The sequence below is a fragment of the Nestor notabilis genome, unplaced genomic scaffold, assembly GCF_000696875.1.
Source record: "Nestor notabilis isolate BGI_N333 unplaced genomic scaffold, ASM69687v1 scaffold34885, whole genome shotgun sequence".
Taxonomy (NCBI): Eukaryota; Metazoa; Chordata; class Aves; order Psittaciformes; family Psittacidae; genus Nestor; species Nestor notabilis.
Genome location: NW_009930354.1, coordinates 1 through 15,269, shown reverse-complemented (window position 1 = coordinate 15,269; position 15,269 = coordinate 1). Strand labels below are relative to the sequence as shown.

At 43.2% G+C, this 15,269-nt stretch overlaps 2 protein-coding genes across 2 annotated transcripts; one reads left to right on the top strand and one right to left on the bottom strand.

Annotated features, from left to right (window-relative positions):
• Positions 1-432: 432 nt before the first annotated feature.
• LIN54 (lin-54 DREAM MuvB core complex component) lies at positions 433-7,136 on the top strand (the record flags this gene model as incomplete). Its single annotated transcript, XM_010015356.1, has 8 exons — positions 433-506; positions 656-853; positions 2,630-2,721; positions 3,935-4,006; positions 4,914-5,016; positions 5,209-5,346; positions 6,030-6,232; positions 6,779-7,136. Coding segments are annotated over 8 exons (1,082 nt in total), but the record flags the coding sequence as incomplete, so codon positions are not given.
• THAP9 (THAP domain containing 9) lies at positions 7,073-15,259 on the bottom strand. Its single transcript, XM_010015355.1, has 3 exons — positions 15,150-15,259; positions 11,318-13,079; positions 7,073-7,099 (listed from the first exon to the last, which is right to left on the bottom strand). Exons 1-3 carry the CDS (start codon positions 15,257-15,259, stop codon positions 7,073-7,075), a joined length of 1,899 nt encoding a protein of 632 aa, XP_010013657.1.
• Between the last annotated feature and the right edge of the window lie 10 nt (positions 15,260-15,269).

Below are 15,269 nucleotides of genomic sequence, written 5' to 3'. Positions count from 1 at the left end.
AAACTTCATGAGGTTGGCATCAGCCCACCTGCAACTTGAAGATCCTTACATGTAAAATGCTTTAGAAGCACTAGATTTTTCTGCTTGTTTCTGTCCATGCTTTCTGGAGCTGTGATGGAATAAAAGATTTCAAACCAGGCTGTGGTTTGTGTATTCTCCTCTTGCCAAGGGAAATCCAGTGTCCAGAGGAGCTCTGCACTCAGGCTGGTTTTTAATCTATAGCTGTGAAATGCGTGTGCGCACTCTTGTGCCAAATATCTGTTTACAAAAGTTCTTTAGACAGCAGTGTTGTGTGCTATGAGTTAGGTCAGTTAATCTTGGTGCATAGTTACAGTTTAAATACCTGTGTGTTATGCGCATGTGAAAGTCCGGAGGACAAATCCATGGAGTTTTAATAACGTGTGTTAATGTGATGTTGTTTCTTGATACTAGCGAAACCAGTGGTGGTGAACGCAACCCCAGTACGGATGTCTGTTCCCATAGTGCCAGCACAGACTGTGAAACAGGTGAGCCAAATGTAAAAGGTATATTCCTGACTTAGTTTGTCTGGGTAGAAAAAAACGTCTGGTTTCAGCACTGTAACAAAATGTTCTATTAGAAGTGCTTTCTGAATCAACAAAACAATGATTTCATTAAGATCTCTTTTTCTCTCCAGGTGGTGCCCAAACCAATCAACCCAACTTCCCAGAGAGTTACTACTAGTCAGCCCCAACAAAGACTTATTATGCCAGCCACTCCACTGCCACAGATACAGCCCAACCTCACTAACCTCCCACCAGGCACTGTACTGGCACCAGCACCTGGTACAGGAAACGTTGGGTATGCAGTCCTTCCAGCTCAGTATGTCACACAGGTATGGTGTTAACCCAGAGTTAAATAAGGAAACAGTGCTGTTGTAGAACATACTGCCTTCCTTTTAAAGGTTCTTACTTCCCAACTGTCACCTGACACTGAGGGGACAGTTTCTTTTAGGGATCCTTGGCAGAATGATGATGGCACTAAATCATAGTTATAATTAAAGCTTTATTTTCTTAACAGGATTTTTTTTTATTAGCATAGCACAGAATCAGAATAGCAGAGGATTTCTGTAAGCAGAATGAGTGTAGTACAATTTAAGTAGTGTAGTACTGCATTTATTATACAACTTAACTTATAATTTCTAATCACCTAGACCCTCAGCAGATTGGGTCAGATCTTAATACATGGTTTGCTTTATCTATATAACAATCATAATCTAGACTTAAAAATCATACAGAAGAATGAGAGTCACTCAAGAGAAAGTAGATGCCAGTGAAAGCGTCCCTGGCTGCTGCAGGGCACGTCAGAGGTCTCACTGTCCAGCAGCAGTTCTGGTCCAAGTTCCTCACTTAGGACTTGTAACTGCTTGATTTTATAGACAGTGTGCTGTTACACTTCCCTGATCTGCAACGGGGACTTTGTTATCTGGGTGCCTGAGACCTTCACAGCCAGTAAAGAAGAGAGTATTTGGTCTGGTGCCCAGGAGTCCTGAGACTAGTAGCAAAGGGAAGAAGAAATATATTTGGTTTGTCTACCTTGGTTCACAAGACTTTCAGGGCCTGATAATGAGGGGAAAGGGAACAAATATGTGACCCGCTTGGTCACGGAGAATGGCTGCTTGCATTATAAAATTTTGTTAGCTACAATAACCACATTATCAAGGGTCAGGAGCAGATGGTACTTGTCATAGCAACCCCAGTCTAGGGTTTAGGTTTTTACTCTTTGCCAAAATCTGACCAACATTAAGAATGAAAAGGAGAATAAATGAAACCTTCAGCTGAAGGCTGACCAGCCAGTCTGTACAAACAATGACTTGTGGCATTACTGGTACCAGTGTCACTTCTGGTTCCTTTCTGGTTTTGTCACAGCTGCAGTTTGACCCTGAAGACTCTTACTGTGTCTTCTGGTCCACTTCCGCAAAACTTACCTTAAACTGAATACCATTTGCTGGACCTTTCCTCAGAGGTTTTGTGTTCCAGACACAATCTGTCCTCTGTGGCCTGGCCCCAGTAGGTCCATGTCTTATGTGCTCATCTGTTTTCAGAACCAGTCCTAGCAGCATGTAGGTAATACCAATGAAGGCAGCCCAAAACAACATTGTTTGGCAGGTTCTTTTGAGGTTTTGGGATTTTGGGGTTGTTTTTTTAATGTGAAAACCAAACTCTGTGTCCAGGTAATGTGGAGAAGTTGGAATGTAAATAATTTTACTTGCTCTTATTTAATTTCATAATAAGTGGCTTATATGTCAAGGAAGCTACTGAAGTATTTGTGCAGGGATCAGTCGTGCTCTATTAGGGGCAGGGTTTCTTGGAAAAAGCAGGGAAAATCATTTTGAGTGTGTTTTTAGGAGCTGGAACTGTTTATGGTCTGAACACTTCTGTGTGTAGTCTCTGTTGTTTGTGTGGCTGTAGCACTGTAATAGAGAACAAAAATATCAAAACCAATGTTTTTATGCTAAGTATGGAGGCAGGAAGTTGCCTTGTCCAGATTCTACATGTGTCTGAAACTGTACTTACAGCATATATTATTTTTATAACAAAGACTAGCCACACATCCTCTTGTTTATATTCTAATTTCTTTTATTATTTCATTAACCTTTTTGTTTTGTTAGCTACAGCAATCATCGTATGTATCTATAGCAAGCAACACTGGCTTTACAGGGACACCTTGTATCCAGTCCCAAGCACGGCTACCATTCAACGGGTGAGTGTTTTGCAACAATAACAAAACCAAAAATCCTGCAGTATAGGCTGCTGACTGAGCATCATCTTTCAGTCCCATTATAAGCAAGGGTGGGAGCTCAGGTGTTGGTTTGGTTTGGGGCATTTTCCAAGAAAATCAAGTATACTGTGGTATGGTTATTACCTTTGACTACAGGACATGGATCTGCCTGACAATTGAGCCAGTCTCTTGATGAAAGCTGTGTTTTGATTTGTTTTCTGAACTCAGTAGCAGGAAGTTGACCTGAAAGCTCCCTGTTGCTCATCCTTCATTTTGCATCAGTACCTGGGAGCTACAGGCCTCACCTCTTTCTGGACATTGCTGGAAAAAGATGCTAGATGATACAAGAGCTAGATGCCTAGCATATGCAGAAACCCAGCTGAGCAGCCTAAAATGGATCCTTATAGAAGGCTTTGGTGTATTTCAGTCTTGTATTTTTCCTTTAAGGATGAAAATAATGGCTAATGCATTTTTTCCCCTTGCCAATCCAGCAGGCTTAGCTGTTCTGCACAGTCCTTTTGTGTTATTGTTTGCTGGAAATTGTAAACAACAAGGTGCTTTTTCTTGCTGCAACCTCAACTAATGCAAACTAATCCCAAATCCAGATGCCACTATTCGAATGAATGGGTTTGATTTAATCTCTCTGATATTACATGCAGAAATTGTTGGATAGGGATGGAATGAATCTCATCAAAAGCGATTAGTGACACAAAGTCTGAGTTTTAAGAGCAGTTAAAAGACTGTCTGATACATAATTTATCTATAAACTGAATACCATGTTTTGGCTTGCTTTCCCATTATTCCAGAGCATTTTATTTGTTTTTAATTCCAACCAGAACACAATGAAAGGCATAATCTTTTTGTGTGAACCTTGTCCCCCTGCAAGCGGAGGAGTTCTGGGGAAGTTTTCGCCGATTCCAGTTTTCAGTTACAATGCTTCCTCTAGCTTTAAGCCTCATTTCTACTTCAGACATGCAGCCAGATTTGTAGCAAATAACCCAGCTCTTTGAGTTTGAAAAGCATTATGTAAAGGTACTAAGTATAATAGTTAAACGCAATCAGCCAAAAAAGTAATGCAAGGGAAATATAAAGATTTTTTTTTTTTAAGCTTTTATTATGAGCTTATTTACTTTAAATTAGGAAGAAACTGATAAAACAGTGTACATGCATCTAAATGCACTTTTTTTCCCCACAGAATAATTCCTTGTGAATCAGCAAACCGCCCCAGGAAGCCTTGCAATTGTACTAAGTCTCTATGCTTGAAATTGTAAGTACAGTTTGGTTTTGGTTTGGGGGGTTTTTTTAAGCCTTATTTTTGACATCACAAATTTATGCCAAATATCAAAATGTAATGTTTTTAAGTATGTCAGAGATGTTATGTCTAGATGCTAATTTGAGGTTGCTGTTGATATTGGTGAAGATGTTGCAGTGCCTGTGTAATTTTGCAGTTCCTGTGAGCTGTATGGACTGTAACATTTAATGATTTTTCTAACTTCACAGCCTTGTTGCATGGTGGAGCCAATTCCACGCAGCAGCTATAATTGTGTTGTTGCTATGATTGAAATGACATCCCATGGTATCATCAGTGGGCATCTAATGTACGTTGGTAAAGTACATCAGTAATACCGTGCTGCAGCAAGTACTTCAGAACAATTGGCCTGTGTATGTTTTCTTAAATGACTAACAGTCAAAGGATTCTTCACTGATAAGTCTACGTCTTGCTCATCCTCATGAGTTATTCTGCTATTTCTTTCAGTGTCTTTGTAAGAATTGTAAGAATTTGTAAAGCTATTGCAGGTTGTAAAAGGTTTTGATATAGTTTGTCTCTGGGACCATTCAGGATGCTGAAAATCGCCAAAATGCAATTCTGCCAACTGAAGGGTTGTAGTGGACTCCAGGGCAATCCTAATCTAGTTCTTGTAGTATTACCCTGGCCAAGCTGTGGGAAGTCAGCCACCCTTGAGTTATACCTGTATCTTTAGACAGCAACTGGACCTGCATTAGAGGATTTAGGCCTTGTAATAAGGCTGATACCACTTGTATACGTGAAGTTGAGCATAGGGTGACCCCTTTACCTTATTGGTGCATGTGCGTATCACCAGACTAGGAACTTGTGCTACTGCCATCAGTGCTAACACCAGTGTAATGGTCATGTTCTGCATCTTCTGTTTCAGGTACTGTGACTGTTTTGCAAACGGTGAATTCTGCAATAACTGCAACTGTACAAATTGTTATAATAACCTGGACCATGAAAATGACAGGCAAAAAGCAATAAAGGTGAGGGGCCTCTTCCTCTGCCCCTGGGATAAAAGCCGTTTAGCTTGTATCTTCTGAAGCTACGGCACGGGGCAGAGTGGGTGTATAATGCCCTGATATCCTCCCACAAGTGGAAGGCTTAAGTCCTTTTACTGCACCTCTAAATTCTGCTCCCTGCATGCAGTGACTGACCCTTTGGGTCTGCATTGACAGGCCTGCCTTGACAGAAACCCTGAAGCCTTCAAGCCCAAGATAGGGAAAGGAAAGGAAGGAGAATCGGATCGGAGACACAGCAAAGGGTGTAACTGTAAACGCTCAGGATGTCTCAAAAACTACTGCGAATGTTATGAGGTACAAAGCATTATCTCTTAAAGATACTGGCTTTTTCCCTTCAGTGCTGCGACCTCTCTCTCTTACTTGCTCTGTCTCTTTGTATTGCTATCATGTTTTCTGTACTTTTCTACTGCTTTAATGTTATATCTTCTTCCAGCACTTTGCACATAGAAAGCCACATATATGGCAGAACTGGTTACTTCTGTTGTGTAAGCTTAACTGTAAACCACATAGCAACTTTGAACCTGGGCTTGGATTTGTCCTTTACTGAGGAGCAGTATTTCCTAAAGAAATCTACTGCACCAGTTCCCTAGGAGGTGTTGAAGCAGGATCCATCAGACACTCTGGGGTAGAACATGTCTGTGGAAGACAAAAGCAAAAGTTGTTGCGTTGGCTAACTGATCAGTCCGTGGATGTGGCAGACTGACCTCTCATAGTTCAACCACCTAAATTCCACTGGAAACAGTAGATAGGTGAAGAAAGGGATGAGTGGGTAACCATTGATTTGCATTTGACTCAAGTATACATTCTGAGAAGGCATCTCAGTTTGAGGTGAGAAGTTAGAGAGAAAACTACTGCTTTGGGGTTTCTTCTCATGGTTAATTGATGAAAGATTAAAACAAGATCTTCATTCATTGTGGCTTGTCATAAAGGGAGTCAAGGTTACAAGAGGTTTCTCATGTTTTGTTTGTTTCTTTCAGGCAAAAATCATGTGCTCTTCCATATGTAAATGCATTGGCTGTAAAAATTTTGAAGAAAGCCCAGAGCGAAAGACATTGATGCATTTAGCAGATGCTGCAGAAGTTAGGGTCCAGCAGCAGACCGCTGCAAAGACCAAGTTATCTTCCCAGATCTCAGATCTGCTGACAAGGCCAACACCAGCACTCAGCAGTGGTGGTGGGAAGTAAGTCATGCAGCATTGTCTTTCAGTTGCTTCTAATGTGTTTTTTCTATGTGACAGGTCATCTTTGAATGTTATCTGTGTAAGCTGTAGAAGCACTCACATGAATGAAGCTTTTTGTTCACACAACTGTGGTTTCTCTGGAACCTATGGTATGCCAAGCTTAGCTGTGTTCAAGCACATAACTAAGCTAGTCTTCTCATGGTTGCCCATGTGCTCACAGAAAGCATGAAGTGTCCCATCTACTGAGAGGATGTAATCTTTGAGTTGCCCTTATAGTAAAAGCTGGAGAATTCTATGTACTTGGGCATTTCAAAGTCTATTTCAAAATGTACATCCATGGAGGCAGGCACACCAAAGCACAATGGCCCACCAGTTCATTTGGCTGTAACTGTGGCTTATAGACTCCATTTTGGTTGCCTAGAGGCTTCTGGAAGCAAGAGGACAGATGAACTCTCATCAGTCCTTTTATTAAAATGTTGTCTAGCCCTGGAGTTAGGCACATTGTGTGTTTTTGCTGAGAGCAAGTGGATTTTTCTTTTGTTTCAGGTTGCCCTTCACGTTTGTAACCAAGGAGGTAGCTGATGCAACCTGTGAATGCCTTCTTGCACAGGCAGAGCAAGCAGAGAAGACAGGCAAGTCAAAAGCTGCAGCAGAGCGAATGATCCTGGAGGAGTTTGGACGCTGTTTGATGAGAGTTATTAACTCTGCAGGGAAGTCCAAAAGTGACCCTTGTGCCATGAACTGCTGACTCATGCACATGAGCCACAATGAAGTGGACTGGACAGAACACTTAAGGCACAGGGACACTTTGGTTTGGCTTAGAGGATTTAATAATATTTGTTAATTTGGTGCTTGTTGTAAATTCACCTGCATAATATCGAAACATGAAAATCTTTTTATAACATTTATGTAGAGCCTTTTAAATCTTAGCTAAATCCTCTTCTACTTAAGACAATGCCTAAAGGTCAATTCTTCTTCCTGATGTACAGCTTTTACCTTGGGTTTCTTAAAAATTAGATGTGTTCTCCTCTTTCCCCCAGAATAATTACCTGAAGGGCATATATAAATTATTATAATATATATTATTTACAGTGTATGGAGTTGCATTACTTTGTGCATACAGGAAAACACAGGTGATGTCAACAGATAGGTGATGCTTTTGGCAACAGGCCCATAATAAGAAGGTATCACTGTATCCAAGATAGTTCTGAAAGGAAGCGTGTAAAAATTAGCATCTAAATAGAAGGTAGTACTTGTATTTGGGACCCGACATGGCTTTTTTTTTTGGAGCACTGTGAAATACACAGGCAATAATACAGAGCGGTGGGTTGCAGATTTAGTATTGGGCAACTGGTGGGGAATCTTGTCGGAGTGAGGCCCAAGGAGTTTACAGGCTAATGGAATTAATGGGAATTTTTTTATAGGAATGTGGCTGAGAGCTCGTGTTTAAGCTGGAACTTGAAGGCTAAGACAGTGGCATGTTCTCAGAAGTGAGGAAGGGCAGCCAAGCCACAATGCCAGATGTCTGCTCAGTGTACAGTGTTAGCTAAGCGTGCAGCTGACAGATGCTGTTGCTTAGGTGTTTACCTGGTTTTTCAGAGGTCTGCAGCAGCCTAATCCCTCACTGGAGGTAGGGCTTTGTGGTCTGTTGTGTTTTCTAGGATCAAGCTTTAACCCTGGAAAGTGTTTAAGCCTAAGAAGCTGAGGTCATGGGAGGTGTTGGAACCACAGTTGTCTTAACGAGGACTCAAGACAATCTGCATCCAAATTGACTTGCAGAGGTAGGGATCCCTGGTTGCGGGTCTTCAGGATGCTGCTTCTCTATATGTTATCAGCTTAGTTGACATAAGGGTTTTTTAAGTGTTGTTTAGAATGACTGAGAGCCATGATCAGAGAGGATGGTAGCACAAAATCAGGATTGCTTTCAAAACAGATAGATCCTTTTATACAAAGCTGGGGAAGGGGGGGGGGGGGGGGGGCAATCAACTATAGCTGTGTATAGACTTAGGGCAGGGGATATTTTTCAGTATTTGTTACAGGCAATCTTGGATCATGTTTCTGGTAGCAGAACAACATTTGCAGAATTAACTTAGTAGGTTATTTACCTACTATGAATGTCTATAACTATATTTTAACCACGGGCATTTTTATTACCTGTCTCACTGCAGCCTGAACTAGTTAGGTGTTTCCAAAAAAGATTTAGTATTCCTCGTGTAAAAATGTAAATACAGAGAAAAGCAGCAGAGCTTTCTCCAGGTTTTCTAGCAGGGCCAGGCTGGAGAAAGGTAGGGGTTAGGCAAACCAGCAGCAGAGCTAAGTGCCTACTTGTATGATGGCAATAGGGTGGGAGGACGCTTCCACTCCTGTCTTCACCCCAGTCCTGTGCACTGAGCAGAAAAGCCCTTGACTCTTCTCTGGTGCCTCGTCAAAATGCCTCAGGGGCCTGAAGGGCCTGGGAGGTGGCCAGCAGCAGTGACAGGACATTGAGTCACCCTTGCAGACAAGGTTTGACCTGCCAGTCACTGTCTGAAGAGCCCTGTCTGCTATTAATATTTCCCTGAGAATGAATAGCAAATCTCTGAAAAGGGACTCCACCTCTTGTGTAAGTAAATGCCACTTTTTCATAATCAGGACTTGGATTTACTAAAAAATCAGTGCAGTAACTTTACATGTAGATAGAGCGGATATTCAGTTTACTTCTAGTGACCTACTATAGTATGTCCAGTAAGATTTGTATAAATGTAAATTAGTGTAAGTGAATAAAGTAATACCTACTTACATTATTTTCCAAACAGATTGCAATATGCCTTCTTTTGTTTAGACTTCAGTCCATGTTAATTTTGTATATATACCATGTCTTACTCTAATTTGCACCTTTTGTGATGTGTATTTATATACAGTGTGCAAAAAACACTTGTGAAATTTAGATAACAGTTGTAATTATGTATGATGGCATTGCTTGAGAATATTTTGCTTGTAAAGACTTTTAAGGTGCAATCAAATGCTCTTAGTTCTTCTATTTTGTTTTGAACAAGCTTTCTCAAATATTAAGCTTGGATTCCTCTCTCCCCTCTCCCTGATGTAGAATGTGTGAATTGGGTTTTGTACTTCTTTAGCCATTTGCATCAAACTGCTGAACAAGATTTACAGTCAAGTTCATCCAGTTACATAAAAATAATTGGGAAATGGGGTAAAGGGTTCATTTTCTAGTTCTGTTTACATCTGAAAGTAGACAAATTAAATTTATATTTACTAGACCTATTCAAAGAATACACTTTTCTATATTGTACAAATAAAACAGTCCGATAAATCACAAAGAAAAATAAACCTTTATACTATTCTGTAAATACAAATTTTTTTGTACTCCATGCCTTCAGCACTGAATATTAGTCACAGATGACTCTCACTGAACTGTCAAAAGAAAGCTGTTAACACCAGGCAGTTTCTGATGCAAGAACTGGCCTGGATTTTCAGTATCAGATCAAATCCTATGAGATAAACCTTTGGTTACTTGCATACCATCATGCATAGCAATCTGTGTCACATGGTGGCACAGTTCATAAAGGGCCAGAATGTGTGTACCAAGCCAGCACCAGCTAGTTGAGCCCATGTGAGAGTTTCTCCATTTCTTTTAAACTCTTTAATGAGAAAGCATGGGGTTTTTCATGTGCATTGGCTAGACAAGAGCTAGGCTCAGAGTGAGCAGGACATGCTGGGCCATTTGACAGTGCCCTTGAAAACAGCAGGGTGCTACAAAGAGCTCATTGAGGACCACAGGCAAAAATTTGAGGCAGAGCTTTCTGGAGAGCCTTAGACTGCTTGTTAGCAGGATACAATGTACTGTTTTCTTGTGCCTTTTGTGTCTTTTTTGTCTTTTGCAGAGATTTGTGAGTAGCTCTTGCAAAAACTCTGTTACGTTGCATTAAGGAGTACAAATCAGCTAAGAGAGCTTGTGGTTTGTTTCTCAAAGTAAAACCTGGTTTTATTTTTGTGCAGCCAATTTCCATGTTCAGCTAAAAAAAATGAGCACTGTGGAAAAGGTAGTGTACAATTAATACTTAGGGAGTCTTAGGAGCATTGTTAGGATGTTGAGGGAACAAAAGATGTTACTGGACTGAGCTTTTCCCCCTACTGCACCAGCTGCCATGAGAGAAGGCTCTCTGTTGCCTTAGGGTGCAGTAGAGGACTGAGAGAAGGAATGAGGTGCTTAAAGCAACTTGGAGTGAGTTTGTATGGACCTCATGGAGGGCATGGTAGAAGCAAGAGTGAGTGTTTCAGAGTGTTTCCCCCTCCAGGGGATCTAGACTAAACCAGCTTGTTTAGCTCTTTGATAAAACATGAAGGAGTGGAGGTTAGAGCTTGTGTACAACTTGAGTGCCATTTTCTTTTCACATCTTTGTTTTCCTTAAGTAAAGCTCTCCAAGCTTTCTTGCCTCCAGCTTTTTTTAAAGCAGACCTGCTTTGGCAAAATCAAATTGCCAGCATGCACGATTCTCCCTAGCTGTGTAGAAGATGCATCAGTCTTCTCCCGGCAAGAGCACTCGCAGCACTAAGCCATCCAGCACCTCCAGGGCACACACTGCAGTGTCCCCTACCACTTCCCCAGGCATCTTGAGCAACCATCGCTCATCCTGACCTGCTATGCGAGTCTCATGAACTATGTATCTGCTTTGCAGGACTACTAGATAGAACACAGGATCAGATGAGCTTCCTTGCCTTGCTCAGCCAAACTCTGATCAGGCGGTTTGCAGTGGCCCAACACATCGTGTTTATCAACACCAGTTTTGCCAGCCAAATCATGGGAAGACACCGCATCATTTCCGTGCTAGATCTGGCTGTCACTGAGCCTCAGTAAGGGACAGCCAGCCTTGGAACAGTGCTGAGTACTCATGACCCTGTGTGGGTTTGGCCTGACTGACAGCTACCCAGTGGTGAGGGAAACAAATGTTTTCCCCTCACTCTCTTCAATCTGTGCCTTCCACAATGGTATTTCAAGTCCAGGTGTTCGGCATGGTTTGTTCTGATGTTTAAATAACATTGCATTATTCCCTTTAGTAAGATTGTGTAGTGATTGTTGACACACACCTCCCCATCAAATAAATGGTTTGTGAGAGTAGGGAAGAGGGGACTTCCTCCCAGGAGCTCCTGGAAGATTTTCTGTTCTAGAGACAAGTGCCATAGCTTGGTGTTTTCATTGCTGTCTCCTACTTTGCCATACCGGTTTAGGACTTGTTCCGAAATGCTTGTTATGTGGTACACACTTGCCGAGGGCAGACTCACTCCACCTAACTTTTTTATGTATAGCACTGACCTGCATCTTAGCCTGCTCTCATCTGACTCAAAGAGGGAAGCAACACAAGCCTCACATTGCAAGTCAGAGGCTAATTGCTCGGCAATGAAGCCTGCGGTGCAGGTGACACTCTTTACATGCAGGGATAGGTCTATCAGTGCGTTACTTAGCACAGAGCCATGCAAAAGAAGGCCTGCACAATAGGGGCACTCTGTTGCCAGTGTTCTCCCATGAGCTGGGTTATACTGAGCACAAATGCTGCCAAGGGTCAGATCTCTCCTGCAAGACTGAGCTGTGTCCCAAGAGCTCATACTGCCTGAGCCACTGCTGTATGGTGAGCCTGGTGCCAGGTTACAGCCAGCCAGCAGTTTGTGATAAGCAGCCTGGAAGACAGTGCATGTGGGACTCCCATTGCCACAGGCTTGCTGGAGGGTCCTTAGAAACAGCTCCAGGGGGTCAAGGCTGAAGGCATAAGTCAGGAAGTGGTGGGAAGGAGAGCCTTCTGGACACACATAGTTGGTGTAAAGCCACTTGAGGCTTTCCGCGTTGAGCAACAAACTCAGAAATCCTAGTTTCCTTTTGCTCTTAATAATGTATCTTCCCATAGAGTCTGTTAAGGTGACAAAGAAGCTCTTGGCCTCATTAAAGAGGTGGGTTATTTTGGTATAATTTCCAGCTAGCAAAGGCCCCTTCAGTCCCATTCTATAGGGACCTCTACCATGAAATACATCACACAGATGGCTCATCAACCGCACAAACTTGACAGTACCGCTGCAGTTCTGGAATGAGGCCAGCCCCAGATTCTGGAGGTGTTCCAGTGCATCAGCAACACCCTCACTGAATAACTGAGTAGCAAGGTTGACCTTCAGGTAGTAACTCCCCTTGCTCCCAGGTATGCCTGACTTGGGACTGCACGGCTCCAATACCCTCTGCTCCTGCAAAGCCGCCAGCTCCACCACGTGCTGCCACCGTACGGTGTCACCAGGCCACTCTATCTTCTGGAAGCACTGCAGAGCATTCCTGATCAGCTGGAGGGCATGGCAAACATCAAACAAATACATGATGCTCTGAGCAGAGCCAGGCGGATGCTGGAAAGTGCACTGAATCCTTTCAGAATCCATCCTGATCCCTAGAGCTCTGGCGGTCTCAGCACCGCGAGCAGTGGTGCCTGATGTCACAGCCAGCACCCTGATGCCAATGTTGTTCAGTTTGTTGATGGCCTGGCGAAGCAGCTGAGCAAGCAAGTAGCCAGTCGTGCTGTTCACAAAGAAGTAGCCAAGTGGAGCTGCCCAGGGACTTGAGATGCCAACTGCCATGAGGATTATCGCTTCTGAGGCCAGCGGAGCTTCATCAGCATCGAGGATGCCTGCGCCCAAGTCAACAAAGCCTGTCAGGCACTGGGTCTGCAGGTCCCACTCCCGCTGTTTCTGCAGGGACATGTCTTGTGCCATCAGGGCACAGTAGCAGTAGCCTTTTTCCCCTCTCTCCACCTTTTCCTGAAGGCAGAGAAATATGTTGTTGCTGAAGCCTGCAGCAGCCTCATTAGTAGACAGCCAACTGGAAAGAAAGGGTAGGCTGCAATTAGGAGATGTGATCTGAGAAAATGGAAGCAACAGTCACCACCTTTTACCACTTAGGACATAGCCGTGCCTGAAGCTGTAGGCTAAGGCAGAGTATAAAGCAAGCAGCCCTGCTTTTCTTAATGCATAGTTTCTTTTCTTACACCCTAGTGATGGGAAGCAAATGTACTGACCGTGAAGGGAACTAACAAAGCAGCTTCCTGCCTTTCCAATGTATAGGAGATCAGGAAAAGGGAAAAAAATTAGACACAGAATTGCAAATCAGGCTGCGCAGGTGGCCAGCAACACCAGACTGCTCTTTCCCCCCTGGTTTTCTCCACGCTGTGCAGTTTGGAAGACGTAAAAGCCTCGGCAGCCCATGTGGAATGCTACCCTGCTCAATACACTCTGTCCGCTACCTCCCGCCACCCCTACAAGCAGATTCTTTGTAGGAAGCTATGTGAAACGCCCCAAGGCTGGTATGGACAATGCATGTATCTGATGAGCATCCACCAACTGCACTACAGGAATCTGAGACTCAAAACCTGTACAGGGAGAGTTTCTCCAGCTTTTGTTTTGTGTGTTGTTACAACTTCACTCCCTGCTAATGGGTCTGATAGCACTCCAAGTAGTAAATTCTGAGCCTACGTAACTGCTTGCAATGGGTTACACAACTGAGTTATGTGATACAGAAGTATCTCCCTTCTGTAACTTTGAAACAGACACTTGTTGAGATTCACTAACTTCCCAGAGTCCTTGTAGGGCAAGGTATAAAAAAAGCAAAGCTCTACTCTGCCTTAGGCAGTCCTTCACTTTCATGTTCCCTTCTTGACTCCTTCCTTTGCCAGAAGGCAATCCCAAAGCTTTCCATGTATAGTCCTATTGGTTTTGATTAACTCTACCAACATTTATTCCTGCCCACGTCTCCTCACTCAGTTTTGGCTGTTGGTGGGGTACTACAGATGCTCCCTTCACACTGCCTCCTGTGGTTTCTTTTTAAATGACCTTACTCGTATTTGCCCTTCCTTTGCTATTTGGCTCACCTCTCCCTTCTTGTAAGTCTACACTGCACATCACAGGGCAAGAGTGTGTGCCAATGTGGTAAAGCACATGTGCTTTTTTCTACTCCTTCCTTCCCAGTGCACAGTAAAACACATATAGACCCTGCTGCAGCTGAGGACCTAAAATATACCTTTTTTAACACCCACAGCACCTAGGAATACTTAGGAAACTCCACACTTACTCTAAAATTGTTATTTTCATGCCGTGACCCACATGCATGGACACACAGCAGGTCTCTAAGTTGAGGGGTATCAATATTTCTTGACGCTTGCTTCCCACTCTGCTTCTGTTACTAAAACAAAGCAGGGAAAAACTACTATCTGTGCTAGATGCTTTCAGGATAGACCCGTTATACCTCTTTCTACATGAGTACCTGCAAATGTATTCAGAATGAATGAATAAAAACTTGCTTTGTCAGACTGCAAGGATGAGGGAGAGGAAGAATCTTCCGCAGATAGTTGTAAGCCTTAATATGGTAAAGGTGGAGAACACAAGCAAACTGCCTCATTTCTGGCGAGTATTCAGCCATCTGCTTCCAGCTGTGCAACTCACAAGGCAAGTCTGCTTAAAAAAGAAAAAGTCAGGTTTAGTGAAGCAAATAAATAGCTGATAACTTAAGAGGGATACATAATACAAACATGTAGCAGAATAGAAGACAACAGGGTGGTCTCTAGAACCAATCAGTCTAGTGTGAAGTGTATGGCTCAGCAGTATTACCACTGTGCCTCAACCCTTCCTAGGGATGGGCAGTGGCCAGGATGAGTGTGTGCCCTACAATGCTGTCAAGGCCAAGACCCCAACACGCCTTTCCCTATCTATTGTCATTCCACAGTTTTGAGTCAAGACTGTCTTACATGTAGGTACTGCTACAGCATTGGACTTAGAAGTCTAGCAGTCAGGGATTGCTTTATGGACAGCACTGATACCACAAAGTTAAAATACAAAACTGTGGCGAGGGGGTGCATGCCCTGAAGCACTCTGCCTTAGCAAACGCCCCCAGCAGTACCTGAAAACTGTGCCTGCAGCAAACTCACGGCTTCCTCGGAAAGATGCTGCTTTTTCACCAGCTCCCGCAGGACGTTCAGCACCGTTCTGGCCGGGCGGGTGCGGGAGCATCTCCCGGCCG

What these genes read in the sequence shown, in the direction of transcription:
- THAP9 (XM_010015355.1), bottom strand. Translation starts at nt 15,259, where the DNA reads ATGCTCCCGCACCCGCCCGGCCAGAACGGTGCTGAACGTCCTGCGGGA. An exon ending in GCTGCAGGCACAGTTTTCAG is followed by an intron (nt 13,080 to 15,149) that starts GTACTGCTGGGG and finishes CTTTCTTTCCAG; the next exon opens with TTGGCTGTCTACTAATGAGG. An exon ending in ACCATTTATTTGATGGGGAG is followed by an intron (nt 7,100 to 11,317) that starts GTGTGTGTCAAC and finishes GATATTATGCAG; the next exon opens with GTGAATTTACAACAAGCACC.